Source organism: Rhinolophus sinicus, chromosome 16, assembly GCF_057876585.1.
Source record: "Rhinolophus sinicus isolate RSI-liver-muscle chromosome 16, RSI-T2T, whole genome shotgun sequence".
In the NCBI taxonomy this organism is placed as follows: domain Eukaryota; kingdom Metazoa; phylum Chordata; class Mammalia; order Chiroptera; family Rhinolophidae; genus Rhinolophus; species Rhinolophus sinicus.
This window is the reverse complement of record NC_142516.1, coordinates 74,625,819-74,647,808: the sequence shown is the minus strand read 5'-3', so window position 1 is coordinate 74,647,808 and position 21,990 is coordinate 74,625,819. Positions and strand designations below refer to the sequence as shown.

General features: G+C 38.8%; 1 protein-coding gene across 1 annotated transcript in view; it reads left to right on the top strand.

Moving 5' to 3' along the window:
• Positions 1-21,686, top strand: part of LOC148755029 (zinc finger protein 487-like) — a gene marked incomplete at its 5' end in the record, with an annotated part of 32,190 nt that extends 10,504 nt beyond the window's left edge. Inside the window, one exon of the mRNA XM_088793422.1 lies at positions 19,357-21,686. Coding sequence (XP_088649548.1) covers positions 19,357-19,880 — 524 coding nt within the window. The remainder of the gene's footprint in view (positions 1-19,356) is intronic.
• Positions 21,687-21,990: the final 304 nt, after the last annotated feature.

Genomic DNA, 21,990 nt, shown 5'->3' with positions numbered 1-21,990 from the left:
TCTTCTTATTGCACAGTCCCTTTTATCATTGTGAAATATCCATCTTTGTCTCTTGTACCTTTTTTATCCTGAAGTCTGTTTCATCTGATATCAGTATAGCTATACCTGATTATCTCCAAATCCCTTTTGCTTGGAGTGTCAATTTCCACCCTTTCACTTTCAGTCTGTATTTGTCCTTGTGGTTGAGATGTGTCTTTCGAAAGCGGCATACGGTTAGGTTTAGTTTTTTGATCCATTCTGCTACTCTGTGCCTTTTTATTGATGAGTTCAGTCCATTTAGATTTAGGGTAATTATTGATATGTGATGATTTCCTATCATTCTGTCTTTGGTTTTCTGGTAGGATGCTGTCTCCATTGTTTCTTTGCCTTTTTGTTGCTGTTATTTCAGTGTGGTGATATTCTATGCTTTTCCCCTCTGTTTCTTTCTTTTTTTTTTTTTTTTTTTTTAATTAAATTTATTGGGGTGACAATTGTTAGTAAAATTACATAGATTTCAGGTGTACAATACTGTATTACATCATCTATAAATCCCATTGTGTGTTCACCACCCAGAGTCAGTTCTCCTTCCATCACCATATATTCGATCCCCCTTACCCTCATCTCCCACCCCCCACCCACCGCCCCCGTTACCCTCTGGCAACCACTAAACTATTGTCTGTGTCTATGAGTTTCTGTTTCTCATTTGTTTGTCTTGTTCTTTTGTTGTTTTTGGTTTATATACCACATATCAGTGAAATCACATGGTTCTCTGCTTTTTCTGTCTGACTTGTTTCGCTCAGCATTACTCTCTCAAGATCCATCCATGTTGTCACAAATGTTCCTATATCATCTTTTCTTACTGCCGAATAGTATTCCATTGTGTATATATACCACAACTTCTTTATCCATTCATCTATCGAAGGACATTTTGGTTGTTTCCATGTCTTGGCCACCGTAAACAAAGCTGCAATGAACATTGGAGCACACGTGTCTTTATCTCTAAATGTTTTCAGATTTTTTGGGTAGATACCCAGAAGAGGGATTGCTGGGTCATATGGCAATTCTATTCGTAATTCTTTGAGAAACCTCCACACTGCCTTCCATAACGGCTGCACCAGTCTGCATTCCCACCAACAGTGTATGAGGGTTCCTTTTTCTCCACAGCCTCTCCAACATTTGTTATTGTTTGTCTTGTTGATTGTTTCTTTTTTTATATATTATATATTTCAGTTCTGGATTTTATTTGAGTGGTTACCATTAAGTTTATGTAAAAGAAAGTTTCATATTTGGAGTATTCCATTTTCTTCACCATGCTTACTTTCTCCATTCCTGTATTCCGGTTCAGGCCTTTACTCGGCCCCCTTTTATGTTTTTGTTGTCACAAATTATCCCTATTTATCCTGAGAGTCGGTTTCTGCGCTGCAGTAGCAAGTCGTCTTTTTCTTCTTTTTTTTTTCAAATGTTTTTTTTTTTCTTCTTCTTTACCCTGTATGTTATCTTCAAGTGTGTAGTGTCCTATTTGGTGTACCGGTTGCCATTTCCTGCTTCAGTCTGTCTGTTCATAATTCTACTCTTGGTTTTGTATTCTTTTGCTTTTTTGTTTCAGGTCAAATAGCCTCCAGTATTTCTTTTAGTGCAGGTCATATGTTAGAAAATTCCCTCAGCTTCTATATGTATGAAAAGGCCTTTATTCCTCCTTCATATCTAAAGTATATCTTTGCTGGATATGTTATACTTGGCTCATAATTTCTCTCTTTCAGTAGTTTGAATATTTTAGTCTGCTCCTTCCTGGTTTGTAGAGTTTCTGCTGAAAAATCTCATGATAATCTAATGGGCTTTCCTTTGTAGGTTACCGTCTTCTTTTCCCTGGCTGGCTTGAGGAGTCTGTGTCGTTAATTTTTTATAGCTTCAATACACTGTGCCTTAGAGAAGGTCTGTTGGGGTTGAGATAATTAGGTGCTCTATTTGCTTCTTGGATTCCAGGATTCAGTTCTTTCCACAGTTTGGGAAATTCTCGTTGACTACTAGTTTGAGTACACTCTCTGTTCCCTTCGCCCTTTCTTCTCCTTCTGGTATGCCCATTATTCTTATATTGCCCTTTCTGAGTCAGGAAGTTCTTGTAGAGTTCTTTCATTTCTTTTAACTTTCAACTCTCTCTTCTTCTTCCATCTCTGTCATTTCCAAATTTCTATCTTCGATTTCACTGATTCTTTTCTTTATCTTGTCGGCTCTATTACCTAAGCTGGTACTTCAGTTTTCATTTCTTCTATTTAGTTCTTAATCTCAGAAATTCAATTTGGTTCTTTTTTAAAATGTCAATCTCTTTGGTAAAATGTTCATTTTGTTCTTTGATTGTGTTTCTGAGTTCATTAAACTGCCTCTCAGTGTTTTCTTGTATCTCGTTGACTTTTTAAAGAACTGCAATCTTGAATTCTCTGTCATTTAAGTCACATATATCCATGTACTTAAATTCATTTTCTGGAAACTTTTCATTTTCTTTCTGACCTGCTTTGTTACCTTGGTTATTCATGGCAATTAATGAATTATTGTTTCTCTTCCTGGGCATCTACAGGAGTAGGTTCTGCAGCAGGTTGATAGGAAGAGGTCTTTCTTTTGCTTTCCAGTAGGTGTTGGTAGAGTGGCCGCTCTCTGATTGCAGCCTTTTATTCTCTCTCACGCTGTAGTGTTATATTTTCTTTGTGTTGTTCCGGCTTCTCACACATTGGGGAGATTCCCTGGAAGGTGGGCTTCTACTCTGTGAGCAGGTCACCTTGGTCTAGGGTACTGCCTCTGTTGGGGGATGTAGAGAGCTTCTGAAGTTTCGAAGCTCTTCCTGAACCAGATTCAGGGCCTGTGTATTTCAGCGGCTCTATTTATCCCTGAAGGGATCTGCCCAGATAGGTGGGGGCAAAGGTGGGTGGGTTGTGACAGGTGGTCCAGAGTAATGTCGGCGACCACCAGCGCTGTCCATCCTGCACCCAAGACTCTTTCTCCTTTGCCGGAACTAGTTGGGCCATGAGTCCATGACTGCAGGCCGCAGTTCTCAAACCTGCAAATATCCTGTTCTTTTGAACTGACAGTGCTACCGTTCCACTTCTAGCACTGGGAAGGTGGGGGTGGGGCGAGCTCTGGGAGGATGAGAAGAGGTCAGCTAGGCTCCATGCATAAGCCTTCCATTCTCTGATGGGCAGTGAGGGTTTAACCCACTGTTTTCACCCTTCTTCCCTTAGTCTTTGCTCCGAGGTCTCTGCTGTGAGGGTGGGTTTCAGCTGTGTTACATGCTGATCCCTTAGGCAGGACTGTGGGCCATAAGGGAAGCACTAGCAATCTGAATTCTTCCCTCTCCTGCGACTGTGGTAGCTCTGGAGCTCGGAGTTCCAGTCTGCATATGTCCTGTAGCCTGTGGTCGGCCCACATCTCCAACTTACAACTTCCCATCTCTCCCACTAACCCAATTTGCCCACCTTTAGATGCTTTCAATTGCATTTCTCTTAGTTTTGCCTGTCTGCTGTTCAAGGAGTCCTTTGTGAAATTATAGATGTTCAATTTGGTGTAAATTGCTGGCGAGATTTCAAGAGGCTCACCTCACGTCACCATTTCTATGATGTTATCGCCCGTAATCAACTTTATCCAAACCCTTTCTCTGCTGGAACCTCTAAAAACCCTTAAGCTTGATTTTTTTATTTTTTTCTATTGAATTTATACCATTCTCTGATTTTTTTCAGTTCCCAGGACCCAACTTTCTTAAAACCTTTGGTTCTCAATTCATTGTTCCTTTCCTTTATGACCAAGTTTGTAAGTTATATTTAAAAATGCCAAAGTACACATGATATTCAACTCCAATTTCTTTTCCCTTTTTCCACTTACAGCAAGCTTCCTGCCACCCAAGGAAAGAGAGTATAGTTAACATATACTTGGAATTACTACAGTGTTCGAAGACTTAGCAAGGAATAAAGCTGTTAAATGTATAGTAGGGCAAATGTCTGTAAGACTTTTGGCATAAAATATGTTAAATTTAATAAGCAGTTTTTAAATTTCTCATGTTTAGAAGACTGGCGACCTGATCATTTAGAGAAGACCCAAGAAAACCAAGACAAGTATTTATGTCAAACTTTATTCACCACCAACCGACCATTGATTAATGAACAAGAGAAAGTTTCAGGAAAACCGGTTAATCTGGGCAGAGACATTGTTCCTTCAAGAAAAATGTTATCTGCAGATGACATTATAGGGCCTACATACTTGGATTTCTACCAATGGGCTCCTCATAATTACTCAAGAAAGATGACTAATGAGTTTAATGCATCTCACTCCAATACTAGAAATGAGAGAAGAAATACTGGAGAGAATTCTTTGGATTACAGTCAAAATTTGCAAACTTTTAGAGCAATAGAGACCTCATAAGATATTAAGCAGATGAAAGAAATCTTACAAAGGTAATGGATTTGGGAAATCCTGCCAAGTCAGTCCACAATGTCATACATATAAATAATAAATCTAATAAAAAGAGACCCCTATGCCATATACTGCATGGTCTCCAATAACCATTTACTGTTGTCCTTAGGCCCACGACTAGTCTAAATTTCCCAATCACTCTTTCATCTTAATGTGGTAGTGTCACCAAATTTTAGGTAGTAGAATATGACTGTCAGTGGTAAAACAAGTTTTATGAAGACGTTTTCGTTCTATATATTTCTCTGCTGTTCCTTTTCCCTTCGATGAGGGAAGAGTAGCACATGGAAGGAGTCAGGGTTCAAGAAATGTGTGGAAAAGTTTCCTCTAACTGTGACTTTTGCAAGGAAGAAAATACTTGTTCTCTGCTGAGCTGTTACAGGTTTGGATCTACCTGTGTTAGACATCCCTCAGCTATGAAAAGCTATGATTGGGACCTCTGTGAAAAGTGACAAGTGGATATGTGTCAGAAGAGTCACATGAAGGGAACCCCTGACAACATCCTGAATGATCAGTGGCTATTAACCAGAGCTCTTCTCTATTATTATTCATATAAATAACAGGCTTTGTTTCAAGTTTCATTTATTTGATGATTACATTTATATTGTGTACCTTTTGTAGCAATACAAAAGAAGCGTTGAGGATTTTTCAGTACATCATACCAGGATGCACGTACTGTTAATAGGTCTCAATAAGCAAAATACTAAATTGTGTTATTTGGTTACTGTGGTATCTTCCATGTTTCTTCACAAAAAAGTCATTAAGTATCTTGAGGAGATACATTCAGGCTATACTCTGTGTGTTATCATAATTCTCAAGCTTTTAAAAATTTTAGCATTTATTTCTGGTCATTGCCCAAGTCAACTTTTACCATATTTGCAAAATCATGCTACTTTTCCCATTTTTCCTCCTATCCTTATCGTGGTATGAAACAGTTCCTTTTTCCAGAATTTTAAATTAGTGTTTGTATAAGTTGAGATTCTTTCTTCATGTTCTATGTTCTAATCCTTTACTATTGTTATTAGTTTAATTTTGTTTTGATGGTCAAATCATGAGATAAAGCCAAGATATGTTCATTCAGATTGGCTCCTGTGTTCAATATTAATGTTTCTGATGCCTTTTTGCTTTACCAAACCATCTTCACCAAGCCTAAGTGTTCTGATTATGATAATATTTAATCTGCCATTGTAATATTTTGCATCATAGAGCAAGTTCTTTATTCATATACTTTTTTGGAACATGTTAAGTGTTTGCAGAAATATTTAGAATTTTATGCCCCCTTAAATAAAGATTTAAAAATTTTGGTTGGGGCTGAGATCATTGCTGAGAAACCTAGATGCAGAGTCCTAGTGATGTGGGACCAGGCCTTTCCCGCTTTCTCTCTTTGCTGGCACATGTCCAGAGGACGCTCTCCACACCACTTCCTCCACTAGAGAATGTTCTCTGAGCCCTAAACACGGATGGAACTCTCTCCTCCCTGCCGTATGGATCTGTTCAGGAGATAATGAGGCCGTGAGCCTTATAATCTTTCATTATCGGCTTGATTGTTTGGAGATCCTCTTTATTTATGGGGTATTGATTCATTCTGGGGAGAGGTTTGGAGGAATCTGTTTGAGTCTTATTGGGGGTTACTCTTTGGATCCTGTCGAGAGCACTTGGAGGTTTTGCGCAGAAGTGGGTGCCCCGTGAGGCAGCTAGAAAGACCCCTGGTTGTAGCAGTGTTTTGAGGGAAAGCTGCACGGACACCTGCGTTGTGGCAGGGCCGTGCCGGGCTGGGCATTCTAACGTAGTGCCACTGGGGTCTGTGTCCCAACAATGTGGGTTGATAAGAAATGTGAAACATGGATATGGGCACTGTTTCTTCTCAGAATAAAACACAACCAAAGCACAAGGAGGTCTTTAACCATAAAGCAGAAGGAGAGACAAGAACTAAGGCTTGTACACTGACTGGAGGTGTTGGGCAGTCCCTGTGAATTCTATTTCGGAGTGTATGAAAGCCCCTAGGAGACTGAGTAATTTTTATCAGTGGAAATGAGTTGAATCAATGTGTTAAAAAGGGTGTGATATTCCATCCTGTCCTTTGGCTGAGAAATTCAGAAGCTTGCTCCTTTGACACACACACACACACACACACACACACACACACACACACACACTTCTATATATTATATAAACCATAGGGAAGGCAGGAGCTGTGAGAAAATTGCCCAGTTGATTTGTCTCCAACATTTCCGCTCTCTCCTCCACTTGTGCCTGTCCCAATAAAAAACAGACACATGCAGGGCCTTAGAGTTTTTGCTGATAAATTTTTGGGATAATACTTTGAATTGTTTACAAAATCCATTTATAAACTATTAACCTAAAAGTAGAAGACCAACATGAGGGGCAACAAGCATTTATTTTATATCCAAACGAATGGCTATTGGTGAAGCACTGATTCAGGCAGAAACACTACAGGGTTTCAATTAGAAGGCATGGCAAGGGGCATTTATGAGAAAGGGAAGGGGAACAATTACATGAATAGAAGGAAGAAATTTCTATATGTGTTGACAAGTTAAAATTGTGATGCTAATTCTAAAACATTTTTAATTTTCAGCCCATACTGATGCTAATTCTAAAGAATATTTAAAATTCCAGCCAGTAGTCATAATATCTGCTTTCTGGTTATGCTGAAATGCTGCTTTAGGGCCATTTGAAAGGTTCTTTTGCCCAGTTTTAACATTCCAAGGATTTGTGGAGTAAGATGTGCAAGGTACTTCCTCTGGGATGGCAGCTCTAACTCCATTGTAAAGTGTCTGCATTTATATTACTTTTTGTGTTTCTCCCCTTTGATTGAGGTCTTTTCTTGAAAGCCTCACTGATCAATCGTGGTAAAGCAACACTGATCACTTATGAAAAGCATCCTTGCTCTCTTGTCGCCAGGAAGTCTCATTCCCAGTATATTGTGTCCCACATAGAAGGGAGCATGATTTTATTTTCCTTAGGAGCCTTAGGCCACATTTGAGCAATTGCACCAGAGCACAGGAAGTCTTTATCATTATGTTTCTTTAAGGACAAACATCTTCTGTAGTTTCTTGAGGTTTTTCCTGTGAAGTCTCGAAGGCCTTAGTGATCATCTCAAAACGTTGAGTGACCATTGTCAGAGTGGTGTGTTTATAACGTTGACCTATGCAAAACAAAGTTTTAGAGCAGCAAATATTCATGTAATAACAAGCAAAAGGATAAGTCCAGTTTGTAGAATAGACCTGAAGCAGGAGTCAATACCTGAGGGCAGCCAGCTGAAGGTATTCGAGAACCATGGAGGTGTCAGTGTGCCCTGTATTTAATCACTTGGCTTGTGCCCATATTTTATCTAGTTCCATCTCTGTTTCACCAGAGGTGTTTTATCCAAGTATAAGAGGAGTTCTTAACGCTAGAGCAACCCCTACCCTGTTTAGCTAGATTGTCAAGAGCAATTCTGCTCTCTAATACAAGTCATGCAAGGGAATTTATGGATTTTTCCTTTTTGGCTAGTACTTTGGTGGTAGCTACAGCAATTCCCCTAAGGTTCTGAGAAGTACCTAATCTGAGAAGTACCTGTATTTAGTGTAATATCTCCCCAAGAAAAAAGTATTCTTCCAAATCTCATACCATTGCTGGGCATTGACATATGTGCCACCAGTTTCACGTTTTGTCTTGTGAAGACTGTTTTAAAATGATGCCCCATGTTGAGTTCTATCAGGGGTTTCAAAAAATAAGGCAGTGGACACTTTGGTCAATGTTGTTCCAACAGTAGTTCACCATAATCAGAAGTGTCTGGATGCTGATGGTAAGCAGTTTGAGCTCCTCTTGTAATTGCAGAAGTCAAACATGACTTGTATTCATCTTTTGTTATCGGTACATGTTACAATTTTAGTACTGTTTTTTCCTTTCTTAAAATGTGTATACATTTTTTTTGATACCCTCTGTATTTCCAGGTGGAAATTAAGGGGGGAAAGGAAACAATAATGTTATAGTGAGTGTTTGGCCTCTGATATTATTTGGGACTGGAAACAACTAAAAGGAGTGATGAGTCATAAAAAGTGCTAACGGGAATGAGTGTAGGAGCTAACAGGAATATGCCTAAAGATTAACTGATGAGTCTGAAAAAGTTAGTAATAAGCCTGCGAGCTAGAAGAATAGGTTTAAACATTAACCACTTAAACTCTGATACTCCGGATACCACTACCCTTGCAGACTGACAAACACCTGGACAGTTTTTGGATGAAGCCAGCCTTACAATAGTTCTCAGAAGGGCCCAGACTCAACTAAACAATTGCAAGATAACTGGCCCCTGCGTCAGCATAAAAAAAAAATAAAACCCCTACATTCTGTCACCTGGGGTCAGCTGTCTCCTTTAGCCATGGGCATTCTCTCTCTGCCCAACCTTCAATAAAACTGTGTTTGCTTTCCCACTTTTTTGAGACTTGTGAATCCTTTCAACTTTTGCAAAAGACCAGGGGTTAATTCTAATTAATACATTTTCGTGCCGAACCCAGGAGTTGGACTAGTCCTCCTTTTCCCCGCATCCACATTCGGAGCCTCTCTCGGATACTCACCCTTGAGGGTAGGAAATTGACATTTCCTGGCCAGGGCTACTCTCTGGTGGAATCCTAAGTCCAAGCTCTCTGATGGTTGGGGAATCCCATAGCCAGACCTTGTGTGAGGCTCCTTTCTATTTCTTGGGATCGGCAAGTCTCCTTGGCCGCCCTCTTAGTGGATATGGGATGGGCACATGAATTCCTCCAAGGCGTCTGCCACTTTAAAGAATTCTGTGGCAGAATAATCTGGTAGCGGTCGGGGCTCCATGTGTAGGTCCCACCAGGGGCAAGACAAAGAAGCATTCATCAGATATGCACGTAAGTCAAAGGTACACAGACTCGCTTTCCACTGGCCACTCCCTGTAGTTCTTTTTGATGACTTGCTCCCCCTTCTTTTGCTTCTCTGGACTTCCATTGCCACCCCCATGGGACAACAGGCCTTTGTTCAGTAAGTGACATGCCTTGAGACATCTGTGGGGCACCGGGAATTCCATGGACGGGATCCACAACCCTCAACCTTAGGTGTGGCGGGGATGGCCTCACAATTAATGGTCATTTCTGTCTTTCTCCAGAGTATGCAGTAAGAACTGCATTAATTCCACAACTCCTGAGCCAGAGACTCCAGAGAACCTTGGGGGACATCCCTTGATCTCCTAGGCTGGCTATCACAAGACCACCATCCTTAGCACCATGGGTGGCCCTTGCTCTGTCCCTCTCGACGCCTCCCTTAGCTGTCTTTTTAAGAATTGGACCAAATTCGCCCTCTCCTCTCAAATAGAACAAAATGCTTTTCTTTTGCAGAACCTCCTGGCCCCTATATAAACTGGACAATCAGGAGGTCAGGCCGACTAATGGCACTCTGAACTATAATACCGTCATGCAACTAGATCTTTGTGTAGGCGCCTTTGCAAGTGGTCTGAGGCTCCATATGTCCAAGCCTTTATGGCTCTGAGCCAGAACCCAGACCTCCGGAAGTAATGCCACATGCGTCTTGTTAAATTTCCTCATTGTCCCCCTCCGGATGTTTCAGACGACCCCTTTTTATCTCAGGTCCCTCCTAGAGCTCCTCGAAGCTCACCTCCTACCCTTCCTACCTCTCCTTCTTCAAATCTCTCTGCCCCCTGCACCTCTTCTCCAGCTCCCCCTCCCTATTCTGCCCCAGCTCCCAGTCCTGCAGGCATCACATGTAGTGGAGCTGGTTTTAACGCAGACTCCATGCCCTCCAGGAGATCACAAATGAGAGGCCGGTACAATTAATGTTCATGTCCCTCTCCCTATGGCAGATCTAGCTCAGAGACAAAATTAGAGACCTATTCTGAAGACCCTTGTAAGTTCATTAAGGAATTCCAGGGCCTAACCATAGCCTTTGATCTTACTTGGCAGGTCGTTCACATCATTTTAACCACTTGCTGTTCCTTAGAAGAAAAACCTGTATCTGGGCTCTTGCCCAAAGATATGCAGACGAGCTAGCTGCCCAGAATCTAGGACAATACAGGGTTTGGGCCGAGGCTCTTCTCAAACATAAAACTGATTGGAATTATCAAGCTGGTCTATAGGTCAGGATTAGACAAGACCATATGGTTACCTGTCTTATTGAGGGCATTAAAAAAGGCATTATTAAACCAGTTAACCATGAGAAACAGGGTTATTACTCAAGGACTGGATGAAAACCCAGCCTTCTTTCAATTCTGCTTAGCTGACGGCCTCTATAAATATACTAACCTAGATCCATCTGACTGCGAGGGTATCACTGTACTTGCCTTGCATTTTATTGGACAATCAGTTCCAGACATCAGAGGGAAGCTTCAGATTTTAGAGCGGAGTCCACAGACTCCTCTCCCAGTCCTCTTAGATACAGTTTTTCAGATCTTTAATGGGGATGAAGTGGAAAGGGAGTCTAGGGTACAGATCGATAAAGAAAAAGATCAGAGACAGGCTCAATGGTTGCTGCCCTTGCCCTCACAGACTGACCCAGGTTTGATCCCACGAGGAGGGAGGCCACCTAAGATGGCCCAAACATTTGCTACAGCTGTCATCAGGAATGACACTGGAGTAAGACTTGGCCTCAACTAGCCAAGAGAAAAAATACGCCATTTGTAAATTAAAAATAAATATATATATATACACTTTTGAAAAATCTATTTGATCAAGAGGTACCTCAAAATTATAACTATAAAAATATAAAATGTATTTGTGAACCTTGGTCCACAGGTCTCTGGTAGCTCAGCAAAGCTGCTATATTAACCCTTACAGTTTATTATAGCCAAAGGGTACAGATAAAATCAGCAAAGGTAAAAGTCACGGAGGGCAGAATCCAAGAGAGACTCAATACAAACTATTCTCTTTTCCCAGTGGAATTGTATGGAAGTGCTTAGTTTTGCCAGCATCGATGTATGACAGCACAAATGAAGTATTGCCAAGCAAAGAAATTGACCCGAGCTTTGTGTCCAAGTATTTATTGGGGGTCTGTCATGTAGGGCTGGAGCATCCATGTTACTGACATTGTTTACTCAGCGTGTAGCCCCTCCAGTGAGACCCAAGGCCCCAACCATAAATCCCAGTGTGAGCCTGAACTGTCTGGTGTGGCCCCAGCCCCCAGGTATGTAAGCACACTCTTACCAGGCAGAATGTTCCATGGGCTTACAAGCTACCCCCAAGAGTTGGTCAGAAAGCAATCATTTCTTTGGAATGTGCAGGATGAGAAAACCCCAAACCTGCTGAATTAAATCTTTCCTGCATATAACTTTTGGGGAATGCATGTAGTACTTCTTCATGGAAAGTTTGAAAAACAAAGAATTTTGAGAAGACTTAACAAAAACAGAAGTAATTAATTTTAAAAAATTACATATATATATATATATATATGGATTAATTGAAAAGCTATAATGGTATAAATTAAGTATATGCAAAACCGTTCTTGGAATAAAAAGAAATAACATGCATATAGTAGTTGTCCTACAAGGTCAGACAATTAAGTTCACAAACTCATTTCACAAAAAGAGCTACATCCCTCATTGCTGAATATCACTACGGTCACCTTCGAAGTACTCCCCTTGGAAAGCTATGCACTGCCAGTGCCTAGTCCACCCTTCAAAGCAATTTTGGGACTCTTTTTCTGGAATGGTATCAGAACTCTTTTCGTAGTACACTTGATGTCCTGCATGTCATCAAAATGTCTTCCTTTCAATATTCTCTTTATCTTTGAGTAAAGAAAGAAACCAGTGGGGGCCAGATCAGCTGAGTAGGGAGGGTGTTCCAATACAGTTATTTGTTTACTGGCTAAAAATTCCTTCAGAAACAGTGTTGTGTGAGCTGGTGCGTTGTTGATGCAAGAGCCATGAATTGTTGGCGAAAAGTTAAGGTTGTCTAACTTTTTCACACAGCCTTTTCAGCACTTCCAAATAATAAACTTGATTAACTATTTGTCCATTTGGTACAGATTCATAATGAATAATCCCTCTGATGTCTAAAAAAGTTAGCAACATCATTGCAACAAGTTCGCAAACTTAATTGTCAGAATTTATATGCTGGAAAAAAGAGAAAAAGTTGCAATGCAAATAGAAATACAGCTGCACAAATATGGAAATTTTAAAAAACCAAGCAACATGAAGTAAAACTGAAAGAAATGAATACATATCATGTTCAGAGATTGGAATTCTCACCTCACCCATGTTTATCAACATACTTGAAGAGTGACATGTTGTACGATATTTTCTAACAGGTACTAAAGGTGTATTGTAAATCTGTTGTAACCGGTACAGAATGGTACTGGCATGGGAATAATTATAGACGTTTGAAACAGAGTACAGACCCCAGAAACAACTGCGTGCTCTAATGACAACTGATTTATGATCAGGGTGACAGTGCAGAGTTGCAAAAGTCATTTCTAGGAAAACTTTATACACTACCACAAATGTCAATTTTCGGTGAATTTATGTGGAAGGCATTTATGTGTATTTGTTTTGGTTTCCATGTTCTAACTGCTAAGAAGGGACAGAGTAATGAGTGGGAGGCACTTGCTATATACATTTCTCACAAATGTGTTGTTTCTATGAAGAATTCAGATCTTGTCATTACTTTCTAACTATGTCCTTCCAGGACGCCCTATTTATATCAGCTCTCTTCTTCTCCAGCAGTCAGTCCATCTATGGTCTTGTTTTATTTTTCTCCTAAGCACTCACCAGGTCCCCTTACTTCTGACATTATATTTCAAAATCTCCACCTGTGTGTCCTATTTGAAAATTTCAGAGGCCTACTCCTCCCTCCCACACGTTTTCTGCTTCCTGTGATCCTACTAATCATGATTCCCGATCTCAGTCCCTCCTTGGATTTGATCCTACTTTTGTCTGTGCTTCCCTGAGTTGCTTGCTCACATGTCGTTGGCCTGGTGTAACGTTGTATCCCTAGTACCTCAATCACAATAAGGAACAGGAATAGGCATACAGTGGATATTTGTGAGGGAATAAAGTTTGATTCCCAGTCTCTTTCTCCTCCTAATTTGTCTGTCTTTGAGCTCTTCTTCCTGTACAGTAGCTCCCTCTATGCCTGTGTCATCCATTCCTGTAATTCCAGCCTTTTTGCCTCATCCCGATGACCTCATCTCACCTTTAGGGCAGCTGTACCTCAGTGTTATGCTGTCTTTATTCTCAGAAGAACCAAATGAAGATGAAATTTTTCTCTCACAACTCAGAAATCCTTATGTTTTCACTTCTGACATAGTTATTTTGTTCTACTACCTACTCTCATAACACAACCATGAAATCACTTGAAAGTGCTGATTGCTCATCTCGGTCATCCTCATACTGATCCTTCAACACTTTCTGACACTTTAGTTTTTCTTTCTACTCAGTCTTTTCATATTCTCACTGACTTCATAACATTCCCCAAAACTAGAGGCTTCCTCTTTAATGCCTTGGCCATTGTTATTTCTAATTAGTGTTCATTTTTACATAATGCATCAAATTCACCTTGCTCGGGGTTTACAAAATAACATATGGCTTATAAATGTAGGGTTTTATATAACAATATATGAAATTTAAATTACTGTTATATTACTGACTGTCCAATGTGAACCCCTGTTGCATCATCAGATGTATTTATGTTGCCTACCTTGTTGCCAGAGCTTATCTGATCCAGTCTCCTAAGTGTCACCAATCCTTGTGACATTCTTCCCTACATCCCACTCTCCATTATTGTATGCTTTTTCTATATAGGTTGTTAAATTCACTAAATTTCTGAGCATGCCTGGCCACTAGGGAAGGTCTCTTATTTCTGTTAATTACTGCACATTAAATTTTGGCTAAAATTCCTACTTCTATAAAATAAATATTCATAGGATATTTTAGCCTACTTTAATTTCTCCTTTTTGTAAATCTCCCAATCCATCTCATGGCTATTTCACAAGAAAATGAAACTTTTCACATACTCTATGCCAGACTACATACATTTCTTGAAAGAGCACTTTCCCATCCTGGAAATCTATTAAAAAGAATGGTCTCGGTTTTGTTCATTCTTACTCTGATAAGTAATATGAATAAAAAGTCTATAATTACATTGTTTATTACATCCAAAGGCAGGTAGATGAGAGGTATTTCGTATTGATTCACTCTGAAAGTTCTATCCAAAATGCCAATGCCCAAGGGAAGTTTCTGTCCCCCCATCAATTATATATAATTAACATGTAATTAATTCTTCAGTTACATGTAACTAATTATTTTTCTGCTGTGTCTTGGGTTGCCAGTCTCATGAAATTTTCTGCTTCTTGACTAAAAAAATTCTGACACTGCACGTTAATGACCTGAAAGTTTTCTGAATGATGTTAGTTCGAAAGCATCTGTATAAGAATCTTTTCATTGAAGTGTCAGCAGTTTGAAATAGTTAGTACCCCCTCTTTTCCCGAGGGTTAGAGATTGTCCTTTGTTGATGAGACGAACTCTGGCCTAGCTTATAGCAGAGCTTTCAGGCAAGCATCAGAGTTAAACACCATGTGTAGATGTCAGAATTTTCATGGTTGTGGTTAATAATTGTAAGTAATAACTTTCAAATAGGAAAAAGCTGCCGTGGCTTCATAATAAGAATAATGCAGTGACAAGAAAATTTGGTTGTTTCCTTGATAGGAAAAATATAATAAACCCACTTGTAAAAAAAGGTTTAGGCACAACAATCTTTAGGGACAAGAAATAAGCCTGTTTTCAAAGAAGTCAGTGGTTGTACATTCAATTCATCAAAATGCATGAACAACAATTTTTAGAGGGAAACTGACATTATAATAATAATCCTGAGTCATAGTTGACCAATAATATACCCATTAATATACAATAACATCAAGTAAACAGATTCTGTAAGTCTGGAGTAAGGCCCAGAGAAACGTCATTGTATAAATCTCCATCAGTAAGTCTGTAATACATCCCCAGTTGAAAATAACTGACCTAAAAGGGTCTAGAGGTTTAAATACAGAAGTAGGGTTTTGGCTACGTAAACATTGAAGATAATAACTGAAATGATAATTGACGATACTATAGTTTTGTTGCAAAATATTATGCAAAGTGCTACCAATACTGTGATAAATACAGGAAAACTTCATAGAGGTGTTTAATGACAGTTTTGGTAAATATGCTTTACATGTACAAATTTAATGTAAGGCAAGTTGATCATCTCTTCTGATTTTTCCATCTTCCTTTGGAATTCCTATAACAGTAATAACATCAAACAAACCTGGTTTGGCATTTCTTTCACTTTTTTTTAAAATATAGACTCACAGGAAGTAGCAAAAATAAAACAAATAATTTGTGAACACTTTCGCCATGTTTCTCCAATGGTGACATCTTAGTAGCTGGAGTAGAGTGTCAAAACCTGGAAACTGGTATTGGTACATTACTGTTAATTAGGTGACCACAGACCTTTTTCAGTTTTTACTATTCTTTTAACTTGCATTGATTTCTGTCTTTGTGTGTGTGTGTGCACGCGAGTGCGAGCATATAGGTCCATGAAGTTTTATCTCATAAATATGTTTGTGTAAGTACCGCCACAGTTAACAATCAGAACTGTGACATTAACATAAAGGACTCTGTGCTACCTTTTTTTTATTTATACTTCCTCACCACCATTCCCCTAAAGGTTGTTTGTTTCCTCTGGCCACCACTAATGTGCTCTTCATTTCTATGCTTTTGTCATTTCAAGGAAGTTATATAAATAGAATCATATATCACATAACCTTTGAGATTCAATTTTTTTTTAATCAAGCATAATACCCTTGAGGTTTATCCAAATTGTTGCCTGTATGAGTGATTATTGACCCACTGAAGGATAATTGGGTTGTTTCTAGTGTTTTCCTATTGTAAATTAGGCTACTATGAATATTTTTGTATAGATTTTTGAGTGAACATAATTTTCGTTTCTCCTGGATAAAGTACCCGAAGGATTCAACTTTATGTTCATGTGGTATGCACATGTTTAGTTTTATAAGAAATTGCCACTAGTTTTCCAGGGAGGCTGTGCTAATTTACATTTTGACCATCAATGTATGAGAGATCCATTTTTTTTTTTTTGCAGTATCATCAGCATTTATTATCAGTGTGTTTTTTTTTAACCATTCTAATTGGTGTGCAGATGTCTTAATTTGTTTTAATTTACATTCCCTGATGGATAATAATGTTGCAGGACTTTTCATGTACTTTTATTGTTATGTTTATATCATCTTTAGGGAAATACCTGTTCTATCTTTTGCACGTTTTATCTGTCAGTCTATAACCAGCCTTTTCAGAGTCTTAAGTCTTTCATTGCAACAACATTTTCAATTTTGATAACGTCCAATTTAATACATTTTAAAAAATGGATTGTTTTGTTCTTTTGTCTGTAAACTCCTTGACTACCCCTCAGTCTCCAATTTTTTCTCCTATTTGTCTGTTCAAAAGTTTTATACTTTTGGGCTGGCCCGGTGTCTCAGGCAGTTAGAGCTCCGTGCTCCTAACTCCGAAGGCTGCCGGCTCGATTCCCACATGGGCCAGTGGGCTCTCAATCACAAGGTTGCCGGTTCAACTCCTTGAGTCCCACAAGGGATGGTGGGCAGAGCCCCCTTCAACTAAGATTGAACATGGCACCATGAGCTGAGCTGCCTGCTGTGCTGCCGCTGAGCTCTGGGATGGCTCAGTTGGTTGGAGCTCGTCCTCTCAATCACAAGGTTGCCGGTTCGACTCCCCCAAGGGACGGTGGGCTGCGCCCCCTGCAACTAGAAAAAAACGGCACTAGACCTGGAGCTGAGCTGCGCCCTCCACAACTAAGACTGAAAGGACAACAACTCGAAGCTGAATGTGATTGAAAGGACAGCAACTTGACTTGGAAAAAAGCCCTGGAAGTACACACTGTTCCCCAATAAAGTCCTGTTCCCCTTCCCAATTAAAAAAATAAGTTTATAGTTTTATGCTTTACATCTAAATCCATGACACATCTTGCATTAATAATTGTACATGATGGGTATAGGCCAACATTCATTATTTTGTCCATGGTGGTCCAGTTGGTGAGCACCATTGATGAAAAGACTATTTTTGCATTGAATTACTTTTACATCTTTGTGAGAAATCATTTGGCTGTGCCTGTGTTGATCAGTTATTTAGTTCTCTTTTTTGTTTCATTGATCTATATTTTTGTTTCTCTGTCAATACTACGCTGTCTTGATTACTATAGCTACTTAATAAGGCTGAATATAAAGTAAACTTTATTCGTCTTTTACAAAATTGTTATAGCTATTGTGGTGTCTTTGTCTTTTCACATAAATTTGAGAAAAAACATGTCTATAAATAATCTTGCTGGGATTTTCATGGGACTTGGCTTAAATCTATAGAGTAATTTTGGTAATTGACATCTTTCCTAGATTGAGTCTTCCAAATCATGACATAGTGCGTTTCTCCATTTACTTAGATATTCTTTGATTTCTTTCATCACTGTTTTTGGATTTTCAGCATACAGATTCTGTAAATGAATTGTTTTATGTTTATCTCTAGGTAATATTTTAATTTGAGTGTGTAAACAGTTTTCCCTGAATGCTACCTAGAGTATGAGTATTGCAAAAGTGGATGTACGGGGAAGTCAGGAAAGAATGTGAGTACCAGGTGGTCTTTTTGAAATGAACCCTTGTAGAGGAAAATAGGCTGGACCAGACTATGGTAGAAAATACTGTGGATTTGTACATTTGTGTAATGATAGTTGGAACATGTAAAGTAATACAGGTAATGTAAAACTAAATTTTCTAGAAGGATATCTCTTAATTCTTTCATCTTTTGAGGGGTGGGAGTTGGGTAGTAGGCAATACATCATCTTAGGTATTTAGCTAACCCTGACATGCTTGAATGGCATATGGGTAGCAGTAGGGTAATAGTCAAGTACACACAATATTTGTTTTAATGATAGCTAAACATAAAGGATATTTCCAAAATTTATGGGAGGAGGTAGAAACATGTGATCCTTAATGTTCTCACTATTGTTAAAAACCACGTATGTTGAAAAGTGTATAGAAAGTAGAGTTAAATATGGGACATAGTTGAAACTGGTTTTTAGAACATGAGTGAGCATATTTAAAAGTGATACTTAAGATATTCTGTTCAAAAATCATTTACTTTTGAACAACAGTAATAAAAACCAAAGTACTAGAGCCAGAAGAGGGCAGTGAATCCCATCCAGGTGGAAAGATGGCTTTTCCTCCAGTTAATTTACACTTCCTCCTGGGCATTTGTGTTCTGAAGAATGACAGCCAGGAGAATCAGAGCTTGGGTTTTAGGACTATTTCTTTAAATATGAGGAAATTTGTTCCAATGTAAACTAATTTTGGTATTGATATGTAGACTGAAAATGGGGAACCTCCAAGTGGAAGCATGTAGACTGGTGAGTATCCTACCATTTTAATCTGCATTTGATAGTTTAAGAACCTAGATCCTGATAATCTCCTAATCCAAACCCTTTCTTTGCTGGAAACCATAAAAACACTTAACCATGATTTATTTATTTATTTATTTATTTATTTATTTATTTATTTATTTTGGTTGTTGTTGAATTCATACCATTCTCTGATTTGTTTTGTCCGCGGAACCCACCTATCTTCAAACCCTTTGTTCCCCAAAGTTTAAAAATTATATTTTAAAATGCCAAAATACTTCTCATAGCCACCTCCAGTTGTTTTCCTTTTTTCTCCATATAGCAAGCCTCTTCCCTCCACAGGAAGGAGAATATAGTTAATATATACTTGAAATTACCGCAGTGTTGGAAGACTTAACAAAAAATAAAATTGTGAAATATATAAAATGGTAAATGTCTGTACTGCTTTCTACATTAAAAATAAATTTCATAAGGAATTTTTTAATTTTCCCATTTGTAGAAGACTGTCAACTTGATCTTTCAGAGAAGGAAAAGCAAGTCAAGTATTTATGTCAAGTTTCATTCACCACCAACAGACCATTGACTACAGAGCAAGAGAAAGTTTCAGGAAAACCATTTAATCTTGGCACAGACATTGTTCCTTCAAGAAAAATACTATCTTCATGTGACACTATGGGGCTTACATACATGGATCTCTACCCATTGGCTCCACATAATGACTCAGAAAAGAAGATTGATGAATTTAATGCATCTCATTTCAATACTAGAGATGAGAGAACCAACACTAGAGAGAAGCTTTTTGGTTACAATCAAAATGGGCAAACGTTTAGTAGTGTGGAGGAACTTACTCTGAAGCAGTCTTTTGAATGTAATGAACGTGGTAATGCTTTGCATGCTAAGGCTGCCTTCATTATATGGAACACTGCTTACAAAAAGCAGAGATCTCATTGTGAATTTCAAAGAAAGCTATCTGATGAATTTGTTCTTGTTTCTCCAAGTGTTCACACAGAGAAGAGTCACTGAATTTCATGAAGCTAAATGTAATAAAATGTGGAACAGTTTTAGGAGGGTTGCTCAACTTCAGAGAACTGATACAAGAGAGAAAACTTTTGGTCAAAAAGCACAGTTCACAGAATATCAGAGAAGTCACACAGGAGGACAACTCCTTGAGTGTGGGAAAAACTTCAACTACAATTCAGCCATTAACGTACGAGAGAAAACACAATAGAGCTACTTTGTGATGATAAGACACGTAAGGAAACTTTCAGTTCCCAGTCAGCTTTTGGTATACAGCAGGGACCCCACAGGAGGCAACAACACTATGAGTGTAATGAATGTCAAAAATCCTTTTGTAGGAGATCATCCCTAATTTTACATCACAGAAGTCACACAGGTAAGAAAATGTATGAATGCAATGAATGTGGGACAGCTTTTTCCCAGAAAGTGTCCCTAGTTGTACATCGGAGAACTCACACAGGGGACAAACCCTATCAATGTAATGAATGTGGTAAAAGTTATGCCTGGAAGTCAAGCCTTGTAAAACATCAGAGAAATCACACACAGGAGAAACCCTATGAATGTACTGAATGTGGGAAAAGTTTCACACAGAAAACGGACCTTGCAGTACATAAGAGAACTCACACAGGGGAAAACCTTATAAATGTAATGCATGTGGAAAAACTTCAAGTAAGATGTCAAACCTTGTAAGTCATCAGAGAACTCACACAGGGGAGAAACCATATGAATGTAATGACTGTGGAAAAGCTTTCACCTCCATGTCACAGCACATTGTACATCAGAGAACTCACACGGGGGAAAAACCGTATGAATGCATTGATTGTTGAAAAACCTTCAGCAGCACATCATACCTTAAAATTCATGAGGGAATTCTCACCGGAGAGAAACCCTACGAATGTAATGAATATGAAAGACTTTCCTCCAGAAGTCACAACTTAAAAAACATAGGAACACTCACCACAGGAGAGATAACCTATGAATCTGGAATAGTTTATTTTCATGTCATACTTCAAAAGATATCAGAGAATTCATGTGGAGGAAAATCTCTGTGAATGTATGAAATGTGAGAAATTTTGTCTTTGGAAATCAGCCCTCATGCTATGTCAGAGACTGCACAGTGAGAAATGGTACAATGTAACTGATGCAGAAAAGCTGTTGCTTCCAACTTAATTCTCAAAATTGAACTTATGAGACAATTCACACAGTGGAGTGGAGTGATTTACATAGGCACTTCAGCAATGACTCTCACCTGTGAAAATATCAGAAAACTCACAAAGGGGAAAATCTTATGTAAAGATTTATAAAGGTGGCAATGTGGGAAAATCATCAGAGAGTTGGCAGATGTAAAATGCCAGGGGGATGGAAGATAACTTTTTCTTGTACTCTGCTAGGTTCAGTGCTTGGAGCCCTAAAAATTGGAAGACAGCAGGAAAAAAATGGTTTATTTCAAACGTATATGGAGATTCTCACATAAATGTAATGAAAACTTCAAAGAGGTGATCAGAGCTAGAGGCTTGTATGCCATTTAAATAAAAGGGCAATACTTTTGCAAACAAGTGTCCAGAGAAAGAAAAAGTGGTTTAAAACTTCTACAACTGGTTCGTTTTGGGAAGGTCAATATTCGAGGACACCAATGGGAGAAGAGTGTTATTGTTTCATTAAGATGTGTTTATGCCAAGTCAGACAGAAAAAGCAGAGAACCATGTGATTTCACTGATATGTGGTATATAAACCAAAAACAACAAAAGAACAAGACAAACAAATGAGAAACAGAAACTCATAGACACAGACAATAGTTTAGTGGTTGCCAGAGGGTAAGGGGGGCGGGGGGTGGGGGGTGGGAGATGAGGGTAAGGGGGATCGAATATATGGTGATGGAAGGAGAACTGACTCTGGGTGATGAACACACAATGGGATTTATAGATGATGTAATACAGAATTGTACACCTGAAATCTATGTAATTTTACTAACAATTGTCACCCCAATAAATTTAATTAAAAAAAAAAAAAAAAAAGATGTGTTTATGCAGTTAAAAAGATTATACATCATGACCAAGTCGGGTTCATCCCAGGGGCACAAGGATGGTTCAACATATGCAAATCAATCAATGTGATG